General features: G+C 45.3%; 1 protein-coding gene across 5 annotated transcripts; it reads left to right on the top strand.

The window, feature by feature from the left end:
• The first annotated feature begins 1,663 nt into the window (after positions 1 to 1,663).
• On the top strand, positions 1,664 to 14,295 carry HAUS4 (HAUS augmin like complex subunit 4). 5 transcript variants are annotated; one of them, XM_084806468.1, is made up of 10 exons: positions 1,664 to 1,816; positions 3,591 to 3,660; positions 3,747 to 3,889; positions 4,408 to 4,524; positions 4,950 to 5,090; positions 10,061 to 10,157; positions 10,427 to 10,572; positions 11,197 to 11,327; positions 11,722 to 11,790; positions 12,898 to 14,295. In XM_084806468.1, exons 2-10 carry the CDS (start codon positions 3,615 to 3,617, stop codon positions 13,073 to 13,075), a joined length of 1,068 nt encoding a protein of 355 aa, XP_084662594.1. In that variant the 5' UTR covers positions 1,664 to 1,816; positions 3,591 to 3,614; the 3' UTR covers positions 13,076 to 14,295. The 5 variants fall into 5 exon arrangements, with proteins under 5 accessions (XP_084662594.1, XP_084662593.1, XP_084662592.1 ...); XM_084806467.1 differs by having other exon boundaries at positions 1,664 to 1,820; XM_084806466.1 differs by having other exon boundaries at positions 1,664 to 2,096.
• Positions 14,296 to 16,039: the final 1,744 nt, after the last annotated feature.

Below are 16,039 nucleotides of genomic sequence, written 5' to 3'. Positions count from 1 at the left end.
TTCCTCTACTTTCTGTAGGAGGAAGTTATCCGCCACACAAGTCAGGCATTTCCTGGAGGGGCCATGTTTTGCAGAATTTGTCTCCCAACAAATATTGGGGAAATTGAAGTCCCCCATTACGACTACATCATGCTTCCTTAAAACATTGGCTATTTGCTTTTCAAAAGTTTCATCCTCGTCTTCTCCTTGGTTGGGTGGCTGGTAGTAGACTCCATCCACCAGGTTCCTTTTATTCTTGGCTCCATTTATTTTGATCCGGATGCTCTCTATGGGGCTACCAAGCTCATCCTCCTGTATTTCTGACTTATCACAAAGGAAATGTGGATTGCAACCTTCTACACCCACAATGTATGAATCATTTGTAGTCTTTGAAGTTCTCTGTTCCTTACTTTATTTTATAAGCACAGACCTATCTTAACAAGCAGAAGCTCAGGTGGCTCATAAAACAATGTAATAATAAACAGCTTAAAATGGTTCCTGATCTCCATTCCTTTAGCAATTTGGTGTGGTAGGTTAATGCAATGCACCCATTTTCCAAACGGGGTAAGCTGAGGCTAAGAGACAGCAGCTCCTCTGAAGTGTCCCTAATCAATCTGCCAGGGAAAGAATTTGAACCCCAGCCACCTGGCTCCAAGGCCAATACTGACCTCTGGAGCAGGGGGAAGCAGCAGCAGGAGGAGGTTTTAAACATCCCTTTTTAGGGTTGAGAGGTACAAAGGCAGACAAGGGTCCTGTACTTTTAAAATAGTGGTGTAGAAGGAAGGATTTTGACAGGTGTGATTCCCCCACCCCCCTTCTGCAGCACAGGGCCGTGACATGCACCAGCCGAAATTCCCCCTTTTCATGTCACTCAACCTTCAATGTGGTGCCCTCCAGATTTTTTGGACGACATCTCCCAGAATCCCCCAGCCAGCTGGGAGGGAGAAGCCTTTTTTTCCTGTTGTGGGGGTGGGGGCACCCCATCCCCCCCCCCAGAATCTCATGTGGGGTGCAAAGAGCCTTAAGGCACCCATTCCTTTCTGCTGCAGCGCATGCTTCCCCAGCCAGTACTGTGGTGCATGTCTTGTACACATCCGCTAATGCAGCAGCTGGGAAATAGTTAAAAGAGAGCGCCGTCCTATTGTATTTCATAGAATCTAACCACTATACCATGCTGGTTCATAGATCATAGAATCATAGGGTTGGAAGGGCCCTACAAGGCCATCAAGTCCAGCCCCCTGCTCAATGCAAGAAGCCTGATTCCCTGGCGGCCTCCCATCCAAGTCCTAACCAGGGCTGACCCTGCTTAGCTTCCGAGATCAGGCACGCCCAGCCCTTTGCTCTACCCCGACCAGTCAGGATGCCAAGCAGCGGATGAAGTCCCGCCCCTCCTGCCGGCCCCTCCTTCCCCTCGCCACGAAATCTAAGCCCCCGCCTTGGTTTTCTCCTCGCGGCTTCTCATTGGCTTCCCGTCACTGTCCCGCCGCCCCGCCCCGCCCCGCCCCCAAGTGGGTGGTTCTACCTTCCTCCCCGCCCACAAGCGCTTTTCCTCCTGGGGTTGGCAGGGCGCGCGGGGAGACGGTTGGACCTCTGAGCGCGCGCAGATCGAATCTCCGGGGGGGGGGAGAAAGAAAAAAGGGCGGGAAAAGTGCCGCTGCGCCTCGTGACGTCACTTGCGCGCCTCACCTCAGGGCGGACTGACCTCAGGGCGGGTAGTTGCCCCTCGCGGCTGCCCCACCTGCGTAGTCGGGGGCTGTGAGGTCCCTGGGTTGTTGTAGAGTCATACTGACCTTTCCTTTTTCAGAAGGCAGTGGGGGATTCCTAGGCTGGTGTGCGTGTAGGTAGGACCTCCATCTTGCTCTCTCCTTTCCTGGGGAGGCACCGTTGCTTTTTAACTTGGGCGCCAGGCAGAGACCGAACTGGTGACGCGTCCTCTATCACCACACCCTTCATTTTAAGGGAAAGTGCACCTGTTGAATTTCTGCCCGGCCCTGAAACTTTCTTAAAGCTTTGCAGAGCTGCTTCTCCCTCATGGGAAGTGGCAGACCCGCTTGCGAAAATGCTTAAAAATGCAGGGGCCGGGGTGTAATGTTGAGGTGGCGGTGCTGAGATTGCGGGTGCGTACAAGGGATGCTCAGGTGGGTTGTTCAGCGTGATGTGTGGCCCGCTGCACTCAGGCTGGTGTGACTGGCTGCAAATAGCATACAGCAGCCTTCCCCTCCCTGGTGCCCTCCAGATGCTTGACTACAACTCCCAGCATCCCCTCAGCCCTGCTACCTGGGGGATGCTGGGAGTTGTAGTCAAACACATCGGGAGATCACCAGGTTGGGGAAGACTGGCGTACAGTGATGTCTCTCTCAAGCTGTCATCATGATGATAGGGGAAAGATGACATTGTTTTCATGGCTGCTGTGGCACTGGCAAGCTGAAGACAGATGAGCCTATTTGACTGGGGTTGCTATAAAGAAGACTTATTTTATGTATCTTGGAATTGTTGTAGTTCACAAGCTGAATATGAGCCAACAACGTGATGTGGCTGCCAAGAAGGCAAATGCTCTTTTGGGCTGCATTCATAGAAGCATAGCTTCCAAATCCCGGGAAGTACTAGTTCCCCTCTACTCAGCACTGGTTAGGCCTCACCTGGAGTACTGTATCCAGTTCTGGGCACCACATTTTAAGAAGGATGCAGACAAACTGGAGAGGGTTCAGAGGAGGGCAACAAAGATGATCAGAGGACTGGAAACAGCCCTATGAAGGGAGACTGAAAGAACTGGGCATGCTTAGCCTTGAGAAGAGAAGACTGAGGGGAGATATGATAGCGCTCCTCAAGTACTTGGAAGGTTGTCACAGAGAGGAGGGCCAGGATCTCTTCTCCATCATCCCAGAGTGCAGGACATGGAATAATGGGCTCGAGTGACAGGAAGCCAGATTCCAGCTGAATATCAGGAGAAACTTCCTGATGTTTAGAGCAGTACGGCAATGGAACCCATTACCTAGGGAGGTAGTGGGCTCTCCCATGCTGCAGGCATTCAAGATGAGGCTGGACAGCCACCTGTTGGGGATGCTTTGACCCAGATTCCTGCATTTAGCAGGGGGTCGGACTCAGTGGTTGTGTAGGCCCCTTCCAACCCTACTATTCTATGATTCTATGTTAGGAAAGCTTCTTGCAGGTTAATGTGGCCTTCCGTAAGGAAGGAACAAAGAGATCTTCCTCAGTTTGGTGTAAGTGGTATGTTGGCAACTAGTGTGAGTGCATCTCCTGCAACTTGGTGTGGCTTGCGTGTTTCTGCACAGGAAGCTTAGCCCTTTACCTTATATGGTCCTCTGCAGAAACCTTGGCATCAGTGCCCCATAAGTTCGTATGGATGTGGGACACTGGGTTTGACCCTCTAGCAGACTTCCCCTAATGTTGGCATGAGTTGAACTCTTAACCGATAGCATACGCTGGTATGCCAGTAGCCAGATGTTGTCCCAGATTTGCATGTAGCTGTTTTCCCAGCTACTTGTACAACATGGTATGAGCTTTATCTGAACTGTAGCAATTCCCCACCTTGCGGAATTTGTCTGTCATAGCATTTCTCCTGCTCACTGCTGTCAACTCCTCTTTTCTAGGTGGTTTTCCTTGGTAAAGGGCTAATGGCATCTGCCATGGGGGCTGTCGGTGCTGAGCTGCTGCAACAAGGTAGCATCACTGTGGTTACCTAAGGCAAAGTGAAGGTGTCCAGAGGGAGGAACTTTACTGTCCTTGTTCACTTTCTGACCCTACAGGTTGTGGGAGCTGCCTGCCCCCCTGCTCACTCACTGATGAGGATCTGGCTGCCTGCCCTGGCTTGGCTAACCTTCTTAGGGGTCTGACTAAACATATGGACTCCAGCGGGCTCAGTGTCAACTTGGCACAACAAATGGAGGAGGTAAGATAAGGACTATTATCCAGGCTACTCTGCAGTTCATGGCTATACTTGTGCCAGCATGGATGTGGTATCCTTGGACATAAAAGCCATAATCCTGAGAATACAACCTTGCACTGTTATTTTAGGGGGGATTTGAGGGTGGGGGGAAGAAGCAAATTACTGCATCTAATGGCTGCAAAGATGAGTCTTGAAAATGGTGGGTGTTGTGTTTTGAAATTTCAGAAGCCAGAATGGGGAAATTGGCAAGAATTCCAATGGCCCAGCATGCTACATATCTATTTGCCCTTACTTATAGCTAGGAGAAATAGAATAAATTGTGCAAGATATATATATATATATATATATATGCAAATTCAGGTTGCAAAATTCTTTCCCTGTGGCAGAATTGGTCCTCCCTGCCTGCCCCCTGTTACCTAGTGTAGAATATGCATAGCAGTGGGTAATTTTAACAACAGTGTATTTATCATGCAGATGCCTATACTACTGTTTACCTCTTTTCTCACTTTCTTTCCTTGTAGGCAAGGAAAGAATTACAGCTATGCAGAGCAAATTGGCTAAAGTGGGAGGCGATACACCGGCTTCTGCAGGAGGCACTAAGGGAATTGGGAACTGGCCCTGTCCCACAGGACAAAAAAGTAATGCTTGAAGAGAAACTGAATGTCTGTGGGGAAATGAAGGATGAGCAGGGGCTGTCCATAAGAGTTTGGAAGGGGATAGAAACCTTGAAAGAGACTGGCTAAGGGGTTTGGCATGAGCACTGTAAAAATGATGCTGTGCATGGAGAGAGCTTTGAAGTGGGATCTCAGAGAGCTCTAACGAGGTTCAGAAACAACAAATTGGATTTTGGTTAGGGAAAGAAATACAGGATGATAAATGAACTCTGGGAAATAAACTTGTCAGGGAGCATGGAAACTGAAGTAGAGTGATGTTCAAGAGGGTATATAGGGCTGTATAGGCTCAGAGAAAAGGACTGGGACTTGTGTGGAAGGGAAGGTCTAGTGGGATTGATTAGGGGGTTAAGGTGGAAGTTTGGGTCTTTCTTGATGTGTCTTGCCCTCAGTTCTTGAAGGTCCTGGAGCAGCAGCTTTTGGTAGCTGAGCTGAAACGAATCCTTTATCTTGATCCTTCCCTGCAAGGCACACCGCCATCTCTCTTGGGTTTGGAATCCTCTCACGTACTGGAGCTTCTCCCCCCTAACCAAGTAAGATGGATATATATCCCATAAATAGGGTTGTTGTGAAACCCAAGTGTACATACATAATCCTTTCTCTTTAGGTTATATTACTAAACTTTTATTTTGCTGTTAGTATCTATGGTGTTGTATTACCCACTCCTGTTTTGGATACGGTAATATGCATGATGTGGATTCATCTATGTTGTCGTTCAGTTGTGTCCAACTCTTTGTGACCCCATGGACCATAGCACGCCAGGCCTTCCTGTCCTGCGCTCTCTCCCGGCGTATGCTCAGGTTCATATTCATTGCATCGGTGATGCTATCTAGCCATCTCATCCTCTGCCATCCCCTTCTCCTTTTGCCTTCAGTCTTACTCAGCATCAGGGTCTTTTCCAGTGACTTTTCTCTTCGCATTGGGTGGCCAAAATATTTGAGCTTCAGTATCTGTCCTTCCAATGAGCACTCAGGGTTGAGTTCTTTAGGATTGACTGATTGGACCTCCTTGCAGTCCAAGGAGGTCCTAGGGGACTCGTAAGAGTCTTCTCCAGCACCACAGTTCGAAAGCATCGATTCTTCAGCGCTCAGCCTTCCTTATAGTCCAGCTCTCACAGCCATATGTTGCTACTGGGAGAACCATAGCTTTGATTAGATGGACCTTTGTCGGCAAGGTGATGTCTCTGCTTCTTACTATGCTGTCTAGGTTTGCCATAGCTTTCCTCCCAAGGAGCAAGTGTCTTTTAATTTCATGGCTGCAGTCACCGTCTGCGGTGATCTTGGAGCCCAAGGAAATAAAATCTGTCACTGCTTCCATTGCTTCCATTTCTATATGCCAGGAAGTGATGGGGCCAGATGCCATGATCTTCGTTTTTTTAAAGTTGAGTTTCAAACCAGCTTTTGCACTCTCCACTTTCACCTTCAACAAGAGGCTCTTTAGATCCTCTTCTCTTTCTGCTATTAGGGTGGTATCATCTGCGTATCTGAGGTTGTTGATAATTCTCCCGGTAATCTTAATTCTGACCTGTGATTCATCCAACCCGGCGTTTCTCATGATGTACTCTGCATATAAGTTAAATAAGCAGGGCGACAGTATACAGCCTTGTCGTACTCCTTTCCCAATTTTGAACCAATCGGTTGTTCCGTGTCCGGTTCTTACTGTTGCTTCTTGACCCTCGTACAGGTTTCTCAGGAGACAGGTAAAGTGGTCTGGTACTCCCATCACTTTAAGAATTTGCCAGAGTTTGTTGTGATCCACACCATCAAAGGCTTTAGCGTAGTCAATGAAGCAGAAATAGACGTTTTTCTGGAATTCTCTTGCTTTCTCCAAGATCCAGCGAATGTTGGCGATTTGATCTCTAGTTCCTCTGCCTCTTCGGAACCCAGCTTGTACTTCCGGTAGTTCTCAGTTCACATGCTGCTGAAGCCTAGCTTGTAGGATTTTGAGGATAACCTTGCTGGCATGTGAAATGAAGGCAATTGTACGGTAGTTTGAACACTCTTTGGCATTGCCCTTCTTTGGAATTGGAATGTAAACTGCCCTTTTCCAGTCTTATGGCCACTGTTGAGTGTTCCAAATTTGTTGGCATATTGAGTGCAGCACTTTAACAGCATCATCTTTTAGGATCTTAAATAGCTCAGCTGGAATGCTGTCATCTCCGCTGGCTTTGTTGTTAGTAATGCTTCCTAAGGCCCACTTGACTTCACTCTCTAGGATGTCCGGCTTAAGTTCAGTGACCGCACTATCATGGCGATCAGGGACATTAAGATCTTTCCTGTATAGTTCTTCTGTGTATTCTTTCCACCTCTTCTGAATCTCATCTGCTTCTGTTAGGTCCCTGCCTTCTTTGTCCTTTATCATGCCCGTCTTTGCACAAAATGTTCCCTTGAGATCTCTGATTTTCTTGAAGAGATCTCTAGTCTTTCCCATTCTGTTGTTTTCCTTGATTTCTTTGCATTGTTCATTTAAGAAGGCCTTCTTGTCTCTGCTTGCTATTCTCTGGAACTCTGCATTCAGTTGGATATATCTTCCCCTTTCTCCCTTGCTTTTTGCTTCCCTTCTTTCCTCAGCTACTTGTAAAGCCTCATCAGACAGCCACTTTGCTTTCTTGCATTTCTTTTTCTTTGGGAGGGATTGAGTTGCTGCCTCCTGAACAATGTTACGGACCTCCGTCCATAGTTCCTCAGGCACTCTGTCTATCAGGTCTAATCTCTTAAATCTATTCCTCACCTCCACTGTATATTCATAAGGAATATGATTCAGGTCATACCTGAATGGTTTAGTGGTTTTCCCTACGTTCTTCAATTTAAGCCGAAATTTTGTGATAAGAAGCTCATGATCTGAGCCACAGTCAGCTCCAGGTCTTGTTTTTACTGACTGTATGGAGCTTCTCCATCTTTGGCTGCAAAGGACATAATCAATCTGATTTCGATATTGACCATCTGGTGATGTCCATGTGTACAGTCACCTCTTGTGCTGTTGGAAAAGAGTGTCTGCTATGATCAGCGTGTTCTCTAGGCAATGCTCTATTAGCCTTTGTCCTACTTCATTTTGTACACCAAGGCCATGCTTGCCTGTTATCCCGGTGATTTCTTGACTTCCTACTTTAGCATTCCAATCCCCTATGATGAAGAGGACATCTTTTGTTGGTGTTAGGTCTATAAGGTGTTGTAGGTCTTCATAGAACCGATCAACCTCAGCTTCTTTGGCCTCAGTGATTGGGGCATAGACTTGAATTACTGTGATGCTGAATGGTTTGCCTTGGATTCGTACTGAGATCATTCTATCGTTTTTAAGATTGTACCCTAGTACTGCTTTTCCCACCCTTTTGTTGACTATGAGTGCTACTCCATTTCTTCTAAGGGATTCTTGCCCACAGTAGTAGATATGATGGTCACCTGAATTAAATTCACCCATGCTTGTCCATTTTAGTTCACTGATTTCCAAGATGTCGATGTTCAGTCTTGCCATCTCATGTTTGACCACCTCCAGCTTACCTTGATTCCTTGATCTTACATTCCAGGTTCCTAAACAATATTGTTCTTTACAGCATCGGACTTTCTTTTCACCACCAGACACATCCACAGCTGAGTGTCCTTTCGGCTTTGGCCCAGCTGCTTCACTCTTTCTGGCGCTACTTGGAAATACCCTCTGCTCTTCCCCAGTAGTATATTGGACACCTTCCGACCTGAGGGGCTCATCTTCCGGCGTCATCTCTTTTAGCCTTGTGATACATTCCATGGGGTTTTCTTGGCAAGAATACTGGAGTGGGTTGCCATTTCCTTCTCCAGTGGACCACATTTTGTCCGAACTCTCTGCCATGACCTGTCCGTCTTGGGTGGCCCTGCACGGCATAGCTTATGGCTTCACTGAGTTACGCAAGCCCCTTCGCCACAACAAGGCAGTGATCCATGAAGGGGGATTCATTTATAGGGGTACGGCTAATATGTGACAGATTCTGCCCTAGGACAAGGGTTGGATTAGATTAGCTTCAGAGCTCATAGGACCTTACTGCCTCAGAGGGTAGGTCTTTACAAGAAATATAATAGTTTGATTTTCAGTTTTGTGACTGACAGCTTTAGCTTCTAATCACAATAGATGGTTTTATGGGGGCTTTCCAATCCCAATGCTTTAAGACAGGGATGTTGTAGTAATATTTTGCAGCACTGTTTCAGTGTTGTTTCTCTCTCCCAGAAGCAGGAATGTTAAAAGAGTTTTGGTGGAGTCTGTGAGACCTGGGAGGATGTAACATTGGGTGGTTTCCTAAGAATGCTGGCTGTTCAATTTTCTTCTGCTTTTCCGCATCCATTATCCATTCCATTCCTATTACACTTTCTGTGACTTTGGTGCCAGTTGAGAAGAAAACAAAGAAGTCTTAATGTTTTTCATTCATCGCAACTCCCTAGCCCTTGCACCAATTTTTCTGAACTTTGCATGTTTCCTGCCTAGGGACACTCTCTATAATGTATACCATTTTCATTCAAATTGCTCAGGAAGAAAATAGGGGGATAAAAGCATCCTTTTTGGAAATCCCCAAAATGTAAATACTGGTCTTGTGCAAAACCCCCTGAACCTTTTCATCTGAAACATGGCAATTTCACTCTCCTCAAAAAGAGGTAACTAAGTTTGAAACTTCTGTCCAATTTTGCCAAGAAATAAAAATGCTATTGGCAGTTTTTTTAAAAAAAAATCAAAATTTCAAGCTGTCTGGTGCAACTCCCACGCCCCACCCCACATTTGTTTGTGTGCTGTCATCTCACAAAGGACTACTACGCCCGTTAATTTCTTCCAATCCTGTCAAACAGCAAAAAAAATGATAGCTGTTTGTTGACTTCCGATGATAGTTGATGGAAGATTTGGAGTTTTGGATTTCTAAATCAAGATTTGGCTCTGAGTCAATTTGGGCAGACTTCAAATTGGTCTGAGGTAAACTGGGCAGATTTCAAAATCGCCAAATTGGGGCATACACCTAGTACAGCCTAATCCATTTAAGTCTGTGCCTCTTCCTCCACTCCATCTTAAGACCTGGACAATACAGATGTCATGATTTCAGCATTGAGTCAGCATTTTATTTTTCTCCTCTTCTATTCCCCCCGCTTTTTGTAATATCTTGCTTGATGAAGAGAACTGGAGCTCTCGAAAAGTTGCTCACAATTTCATGCATATTTGGTTGGCTGTAATAAAGGTATTTACCTGACCATGGATTTTAGAATTTTTATGGGCTAGCATGGGTTCCATGGCTTTATGTTATGAGAGATGATTACTTTACGTTCCCCTTTAGTATGGGTTACATCTCCCTTCCCTCTGCCACATAACTACTGGTTTCTAGAACTAGCTTCAGTCAGAAACATCATGATCCTAGCATGGGTTGTGGTATTTAGAGTAGCAATCCAGTGTGTTCAGTGAAAATATGCTAAAATCCCCAATGTTTCTTGGAGGGAAGGAATGACAATTAAGTGCATTTATAGTCTGATGTAGCCTTTGCTTCTGTACTTTGCTACAGGAGCTGGAACAAATGCGAAAGCACCTCCCCTTAGAATTGGAGAAACGTCTTAAGTCCAAATGCTTGGCTGTGCTCAGTTACTACCGTCCCGAGAGTGGTAAGATGCACTTCCAACCCTTGGTCGGGGGAGCCCCTGCAATTACAAGAAGGAGTATGACAGTTGAGGGGAGGTAAGGGTACAATGTGTAGCCATTAGGCTTGGGGCTTGATATTTAAGAATATAAGAGGAGCGGTGCTGGATCAGACCAAACACCTATCTAGTCCAGCATCCTGTTCCCACAATGGCCAACTGATGGGAAGCACAAAAGCAAGATGTGAGTGCAACAGCACCATCCCACTTGTGTTCCCTGACATCTCCTTTTGCAGATGGTGCTGGTGAGACTGCACGGGCAGGAATGTTTGGGATGCTGGCAGAAAGTTTGGCAGTAGAGAAACAGCGCCTGAAGGAGGCCCAGGTTTGGCACCAAGAGCTTGTGGGATTGTTGGAGCAGCAAAAAGCTGCCTATCCCCAGGTAAGGGATGGCACAGAAAACCTTGGCAATGGACTGTGTATTCTTCGCTAAGGGAATCTGAAGTCTGTCCAGAATTGTGCACATAACTATGTCTGTATGTATTCTCTTTGACTTCCAAAGTTCAAATAACTTTTTAAAAACAAGATCAGGGCAATGGTTGTGTGTGTATATGCATGTGTATAATAATGAAGGGTGTGTGGAGGGAGACTCAGCTACTGGGAATATGAGGCCGGGGGTGGGGGATGGGGGCAGGGAATCATACAAAAAACCTCATATTGAGGCCATGCTACGGCATCTGCTGTGGTTTGTTGTAGTGTGTGGAGCACAACAGAGTTCTTATTTTAACCTTTTGAAAGCCCTAAACAGCTTGATCCCTACCTGCCTCTTGAGAATATCTCTTTTCTCATCCCCCAGCATAACCCCTGCCATGAGATACTGGAAGCAGCCCCAAAACCACTGGAGGGCTCTTTCCAGCTCCACCCCCAACAAATAAGCCTTTCCTTTCCACATGTTTACACTTTTCTCTACAATCACGAAGTGTGGGTTATCTTGTGCATCTGCTCCCTTGGGCATATTTTTCCTTCTGTGCTTTGTTCTTCTCATTTCACTTCCCCACATCTGTAGGTCCTGTTACGCTGCTTAGCCATACTGAAACGCTTGGCCCGCGAGTATCGCCTTGGTGCCCAGTCTGAACTTGACCAGCTCAACACCCAGTACCTGGAGCTGAAATGCAGCGCCATGTTCCTCAAGATACGGTAAGGTCTTGTCCTATTTGCCTCTGCTCATGGCATGCTTGGGGGGAAGCTGAACTTGGTAGATGCAGGTCAGGGTGACTCTTGAGTCAAGGTTTGAAAAGAAAGAATTTCCAGACCTCATTCCATATAATTCTAGTGAATACGCCATGGTATTTGTGCCTAAGCAAGGAGGTCAGAGGTTTTCTGTAGCTCAAGAGACAAGAGTGCAAGCTAGAATCCAGAAGACATTTTAAAGCTTTGTGTAGAACCTTCTAGAGTTTCAAGTGCCTGAGTTGAACCATCATCTGTGAGTGACGGGCAGGGCAGACCAGAAGCTATATGTTCTAAGTCTGGTAGGAACAGGAGTCTGGTGTCTGTCAACTCTTGTTCCTCCAAGTAATTCTATCTGCCATAGGCTTGAGGAACTTAGCATCCTTTTGGAAACCTACACACCTGAGAAAGTGGACGTCCATCGGATGATGAGGTAAGCTGGCATTTGTGTGTGTTAGCAGCGTGGGGGTGGGTCGTCTTTGTTTGTGGTGATAGAGCTGTACTGTGAGACTGGGATCCCGTGGGTCCTGCTATTGTGGCAGGTGTGGATACAGATAGCAGCTGGAAGGTGATTACCAGCGATTGGTATTTTGTTGGCAGGGAACTGCTTTTTTAAAAAAGTAATCTCTGAGGTACCCTAAGTCAGGAAGAGTCAGCTTGCAGTGAGCTTCCTGATGACTTACATCCTCACTGGAGGGTAGTGCTTGGATCAAGTTAAAAGAAAATGGAGGCCTTGTACTGAATTGTGGGCCACAAACACCTCACTTCTAAACCAGACTTGCTTTTGTGGTCTCTCTGTAGCCCCATGTATAGAATTATATCTTTGTTCTTGAGGCTCGGATGTGTTACATGAAGGTAGTTTTGAAGAGGCTCCTTCCAGCTAGTTATAGAGATTGTGATCAGTCTCAGGCAGTGGTGAGAAACTTCTTTCAGTCCAAGGCCCTAATTCAATTTCAGAGAAGCTCTTGGGGGCTGTGTTCAAGTGGCGGGTGGGGCTGAAGGCCCAAAGGAAAAGGGAGTGGACACAAAAATATTTTAAAATACCAGCATATTTTAGCTTTAATCTCTTCGTGCCAGTAACTAAGCTTTAGGAGAGGCACTTCAACTTTTTAGAATGGGGGGAAAACTGCACAAAAGCCAGAAACCACCTCATGATTAAAGGAGTGGGGCCAGGGGAAGGGATGTGGCCATTTGGGGAACCTTGGAGGGCTATATTGGGACCCCAGGAGGGTTGAATTTGGCCCCTGGGCCTGAGGTTCCCTGCACCTGGTCAAAGGGAAGAAATTACATGTTTTTCTAGTGCTTGCTCAATGTGATTCTAGAACTCTTCGAGTTAAAAGTTTGTGTGTAAAAAACAAACAAACAAATTAAGTGGCTATGTGCCCTCTTTGCAGTTTGAGAAAATCATCCAGGATAGATAGGAATGGGCAGTGGAAAGAAGCTGAATGCATAGCTGTGAACAGAAAAAGGTGTCGCGTGCTTAGCTCTGTTTGCAAAAGCTTGCCCTGCAACATGTTCATTCATTCATTTCATTTTCTAGGGACAATTTGAAGGCAACACTGAGCCAAGAAGAGCAAGACCTAGCCACTTCACGCCAGATCCTTTCCAACTATGAGATGCTGGGTCCTGAGTTTGAGGAATTAGTGAAGGAGTATGCCCGGCTGCAAGCCATAATTGAGAATAGGCGGTGGGTGCTGACAGAGTTCAACAAAGACTGAGATTGCTGTGGTGTGCAGCTGGACCCTGGATTGAGTGCTGACTTATTGAATACTGACCAGTAACAGCTACTTTATGTAGTAAAACTTTGAGGAAAAACCCATTAACTTCTTGTGTCCTGTGCTTTCTTCCTGCTGGACAAAGATTTGGACTCCTTCCAATATCTGCTGTTGTAATGTGCTAAGTCATACTCTTTCCTCTTCTGCCCTTTTCTCCCAACTTGCCAATAGATTGCTGGATTGCTCTTGGAATCCGTTTCTTTCTCGCTAAAACCTCATTTCCCAGGAACAGAACCTAAAAGCCCTCTACACATATCCCTAATCATACTTATTCATTTGATTTATATCTCTCCTTTCCACACAAAAATTGGTGCTCAAAGCAGCTAGCAATATAGATTAGAAACAAAATCTTAATTAAAACAAAACAGAAAAAGAAATTCAAAAGACAATAAAAGAAATAAACAGCACCCAACTAATTAAAAACCCCTTCAGAGTTTCACCTTTATACACTACTTGGGTAAACCTGTTGAACCTGTTGCTAATGCGAGTGAATGAGTGGTACTGACTATTGTGGTTGTCTTGGTGGTTGGTCTTCCTGGCTTGCTCTTTATCTGAAAGCAAAAATACAACCCTGGAATCCAGTGTCCTCTGCTCTCCTATTTGGTGAAATTTGCAGATTAGCAAAAGGGCTACCTCTGTAGATTGGCATCTTGACATCAGCCAGCCTCTGAGTTCATCTACACCTTCTCCTAGAAGAAGGGCCTGGAACAGGGTATCAGCTGTCAGGGACAAGAAGAGAGTGACATGAACACTTCCACTTAACCATTAATATATTGTGCTGTTGCATGGATTTTAATTTTAAGCTGCTTTGGGAGCCAATCTCAGCTGAAAAGATGGGTATAATACAATCTTCAGCTGAACTATGAATAAACATCCAATATGTATATACTGGCTTTCAGACCTCTGCCATATCAGTTCTATTACTATAGTGTGTGTTACTAAACAGGGATAAAATTAAGAAAATCCATACAAAATCTGTTCTTTGCACATTTTTTCTGCAAATCTGCAGCAAGGACAACTTTAAAAAGGAATTTTGTTATAAAACAGGCTTTAATGAAGGATCTTTGCAGTATTTTGCTGTATGTCATGAGCAACTTTACTTGCTTTACAGTATTGGTGAAATTAGTGTCATTTGTTAACTAATAAAAACAAAGTCTTGTGGCATCTTAAAGACAAGTGCATTCATTCTGGTATAAGCTTTAGTGGACTATAACCCACTTAGGGTGCAATCTTGTGCAGACAGCCGGCCTCCTCCGAACTCGGAAGCGACCGCCTATCTATTGCAGGGCAGGAGAAGCACGGAGGCGATTGTTCCCTCTACGCTTCTCCTGCCCTGCATTTTTGGCTAGACAGCTGATTTTGGCTGTCTGGATGCGGGAGGGCAAAGCAGGGGAGGAGGCTGCCGGATGACATACGGTGTGTTGTACCGGCATTTCCACCCTCCACGCCCCGGAATGCCCTATTTTGGCGGCTTTACACTCTTCCGAACCCGGAGCTGTTCCACGCTGCCTGCGAGGCAGAGCGGAAGGGGGGAAGGTTGGTTCTCCAAGAACAGACCTCCGAGCATGGACTCCAAGATCAGTTCCCAGGAAACCAGATATCCTATGTCCGTCTAGCTGGCAGCCATAGGATTGCTCCCTTAATCAGATGCATGGAGTGTTATGGAGAGTTTCAGCTTTATATACAGTACATATTTGAGGGAAAGGAGAAATGTAAATGGGTCAGAAGGAAATTAAAAGCAGAAACTGACTTAACAGTGGTCATTCACAGTGCAGTTGTTGCTGATAACAAACATCCTGGCACTGGGTTGCTATTTTAATGGTTGCTATATATCTATTCCTTTATTTTAATTTTTGCTGTTAAATTTAAAAAAGAAGCATCCTTACTGCTTATTGATGAGATTAACTTTGTGCACTTGTTTAAAATATCCCTTGGAGGAGGGAAGGAAGCTTTTTCAACGATAACATGCTCAACTATTGCATTACGTAGGAAAAATAAGGGTATTCTGCCAGCATTACTTAAATGTGAATTTGTGTGGGATAAAAGAAAACTAGCTTTCTGACTCAGCTGCAGCATTTGGTAAAGAGTTTCTTGAGTATGCAATAAAATATTCCTGGGAACCTGAAATACAAATCTGACCTTAGAAGGAAAGGTTCAGCTGTTAAATTTAAATCTGAAAAATGTGGGCTTTAGCAGCCTTTAAGCAATAAAATTTGTACTTTTATGTGTAAGTATTTGAATCCATATAGTTAATATCTTTTAATTTGTGGAATACAAGTAGGGGTGCTCCCTTTCCCTGGTAGGACATCCATGTGTTTGGTCAGTAGAAATTCAGCGACTTTATTTCTAGGTAGATTTTCCTGATGTATCAATTAGCAACTAGATGTGAATGAATTTGGTGTACAAAATTAGGTTACACTTAATAATTTTGAGTTCTATATCAGTCCTTAAATGGTCTTTGTTCTTTATTATGAAGTGTCAGCTTTTGCTTTGGTTTAACAGGAAGAAAGTAAAACAAGGAGCCATGAAATCAAAAAGGGATCCTCTTGATTTCATATGAGTTTTACAGAGCAAATCCCCCAAAGTACCATCATATCACGGAGCCATGGCACAAAAACAGGGATCTGAGGCAGAGATCCTCATGGTTTTTACAAGAAAGATACCCTAAAACACCATCGTATCACAGAGCACATTTGCCTCCACAGACTGAACCAGAAAAATCATGGATCTTGCACTCATGGGCACAGCCACGGCACAAAAACATGGATCCGTGGCAGGGATCGTCTTGATTTCATCTGATTTTTATAGAGCAAATCCCCCAAACCACCACCATATCACAGAGCACATCTGCTCCCAAGGATGTCGACAAGGTGCTTAAGTCAAACCATCCATCCTTGACCTTCATGG

Source organism: Heloderma suspectum, chromosome 6, assembly GCF_057233095.1.
Source record: "Heloderma suspectum isolate Gila_16-S chromosome 6, 16-S_ref, whole genome shotgun sequence".
Classification (NCBI taxonomy): Eukaryota; Metazoa; Chordata; class Lepidosauria; order Squamata; family Helodermatidae; genus Heloderma; species Heloderma suspectum.
The sequence above is the reverse complement of the archived record's forward strand: the minus strand, read 5'-3'. Positions and strand labels throughout refer to the sequence as shown.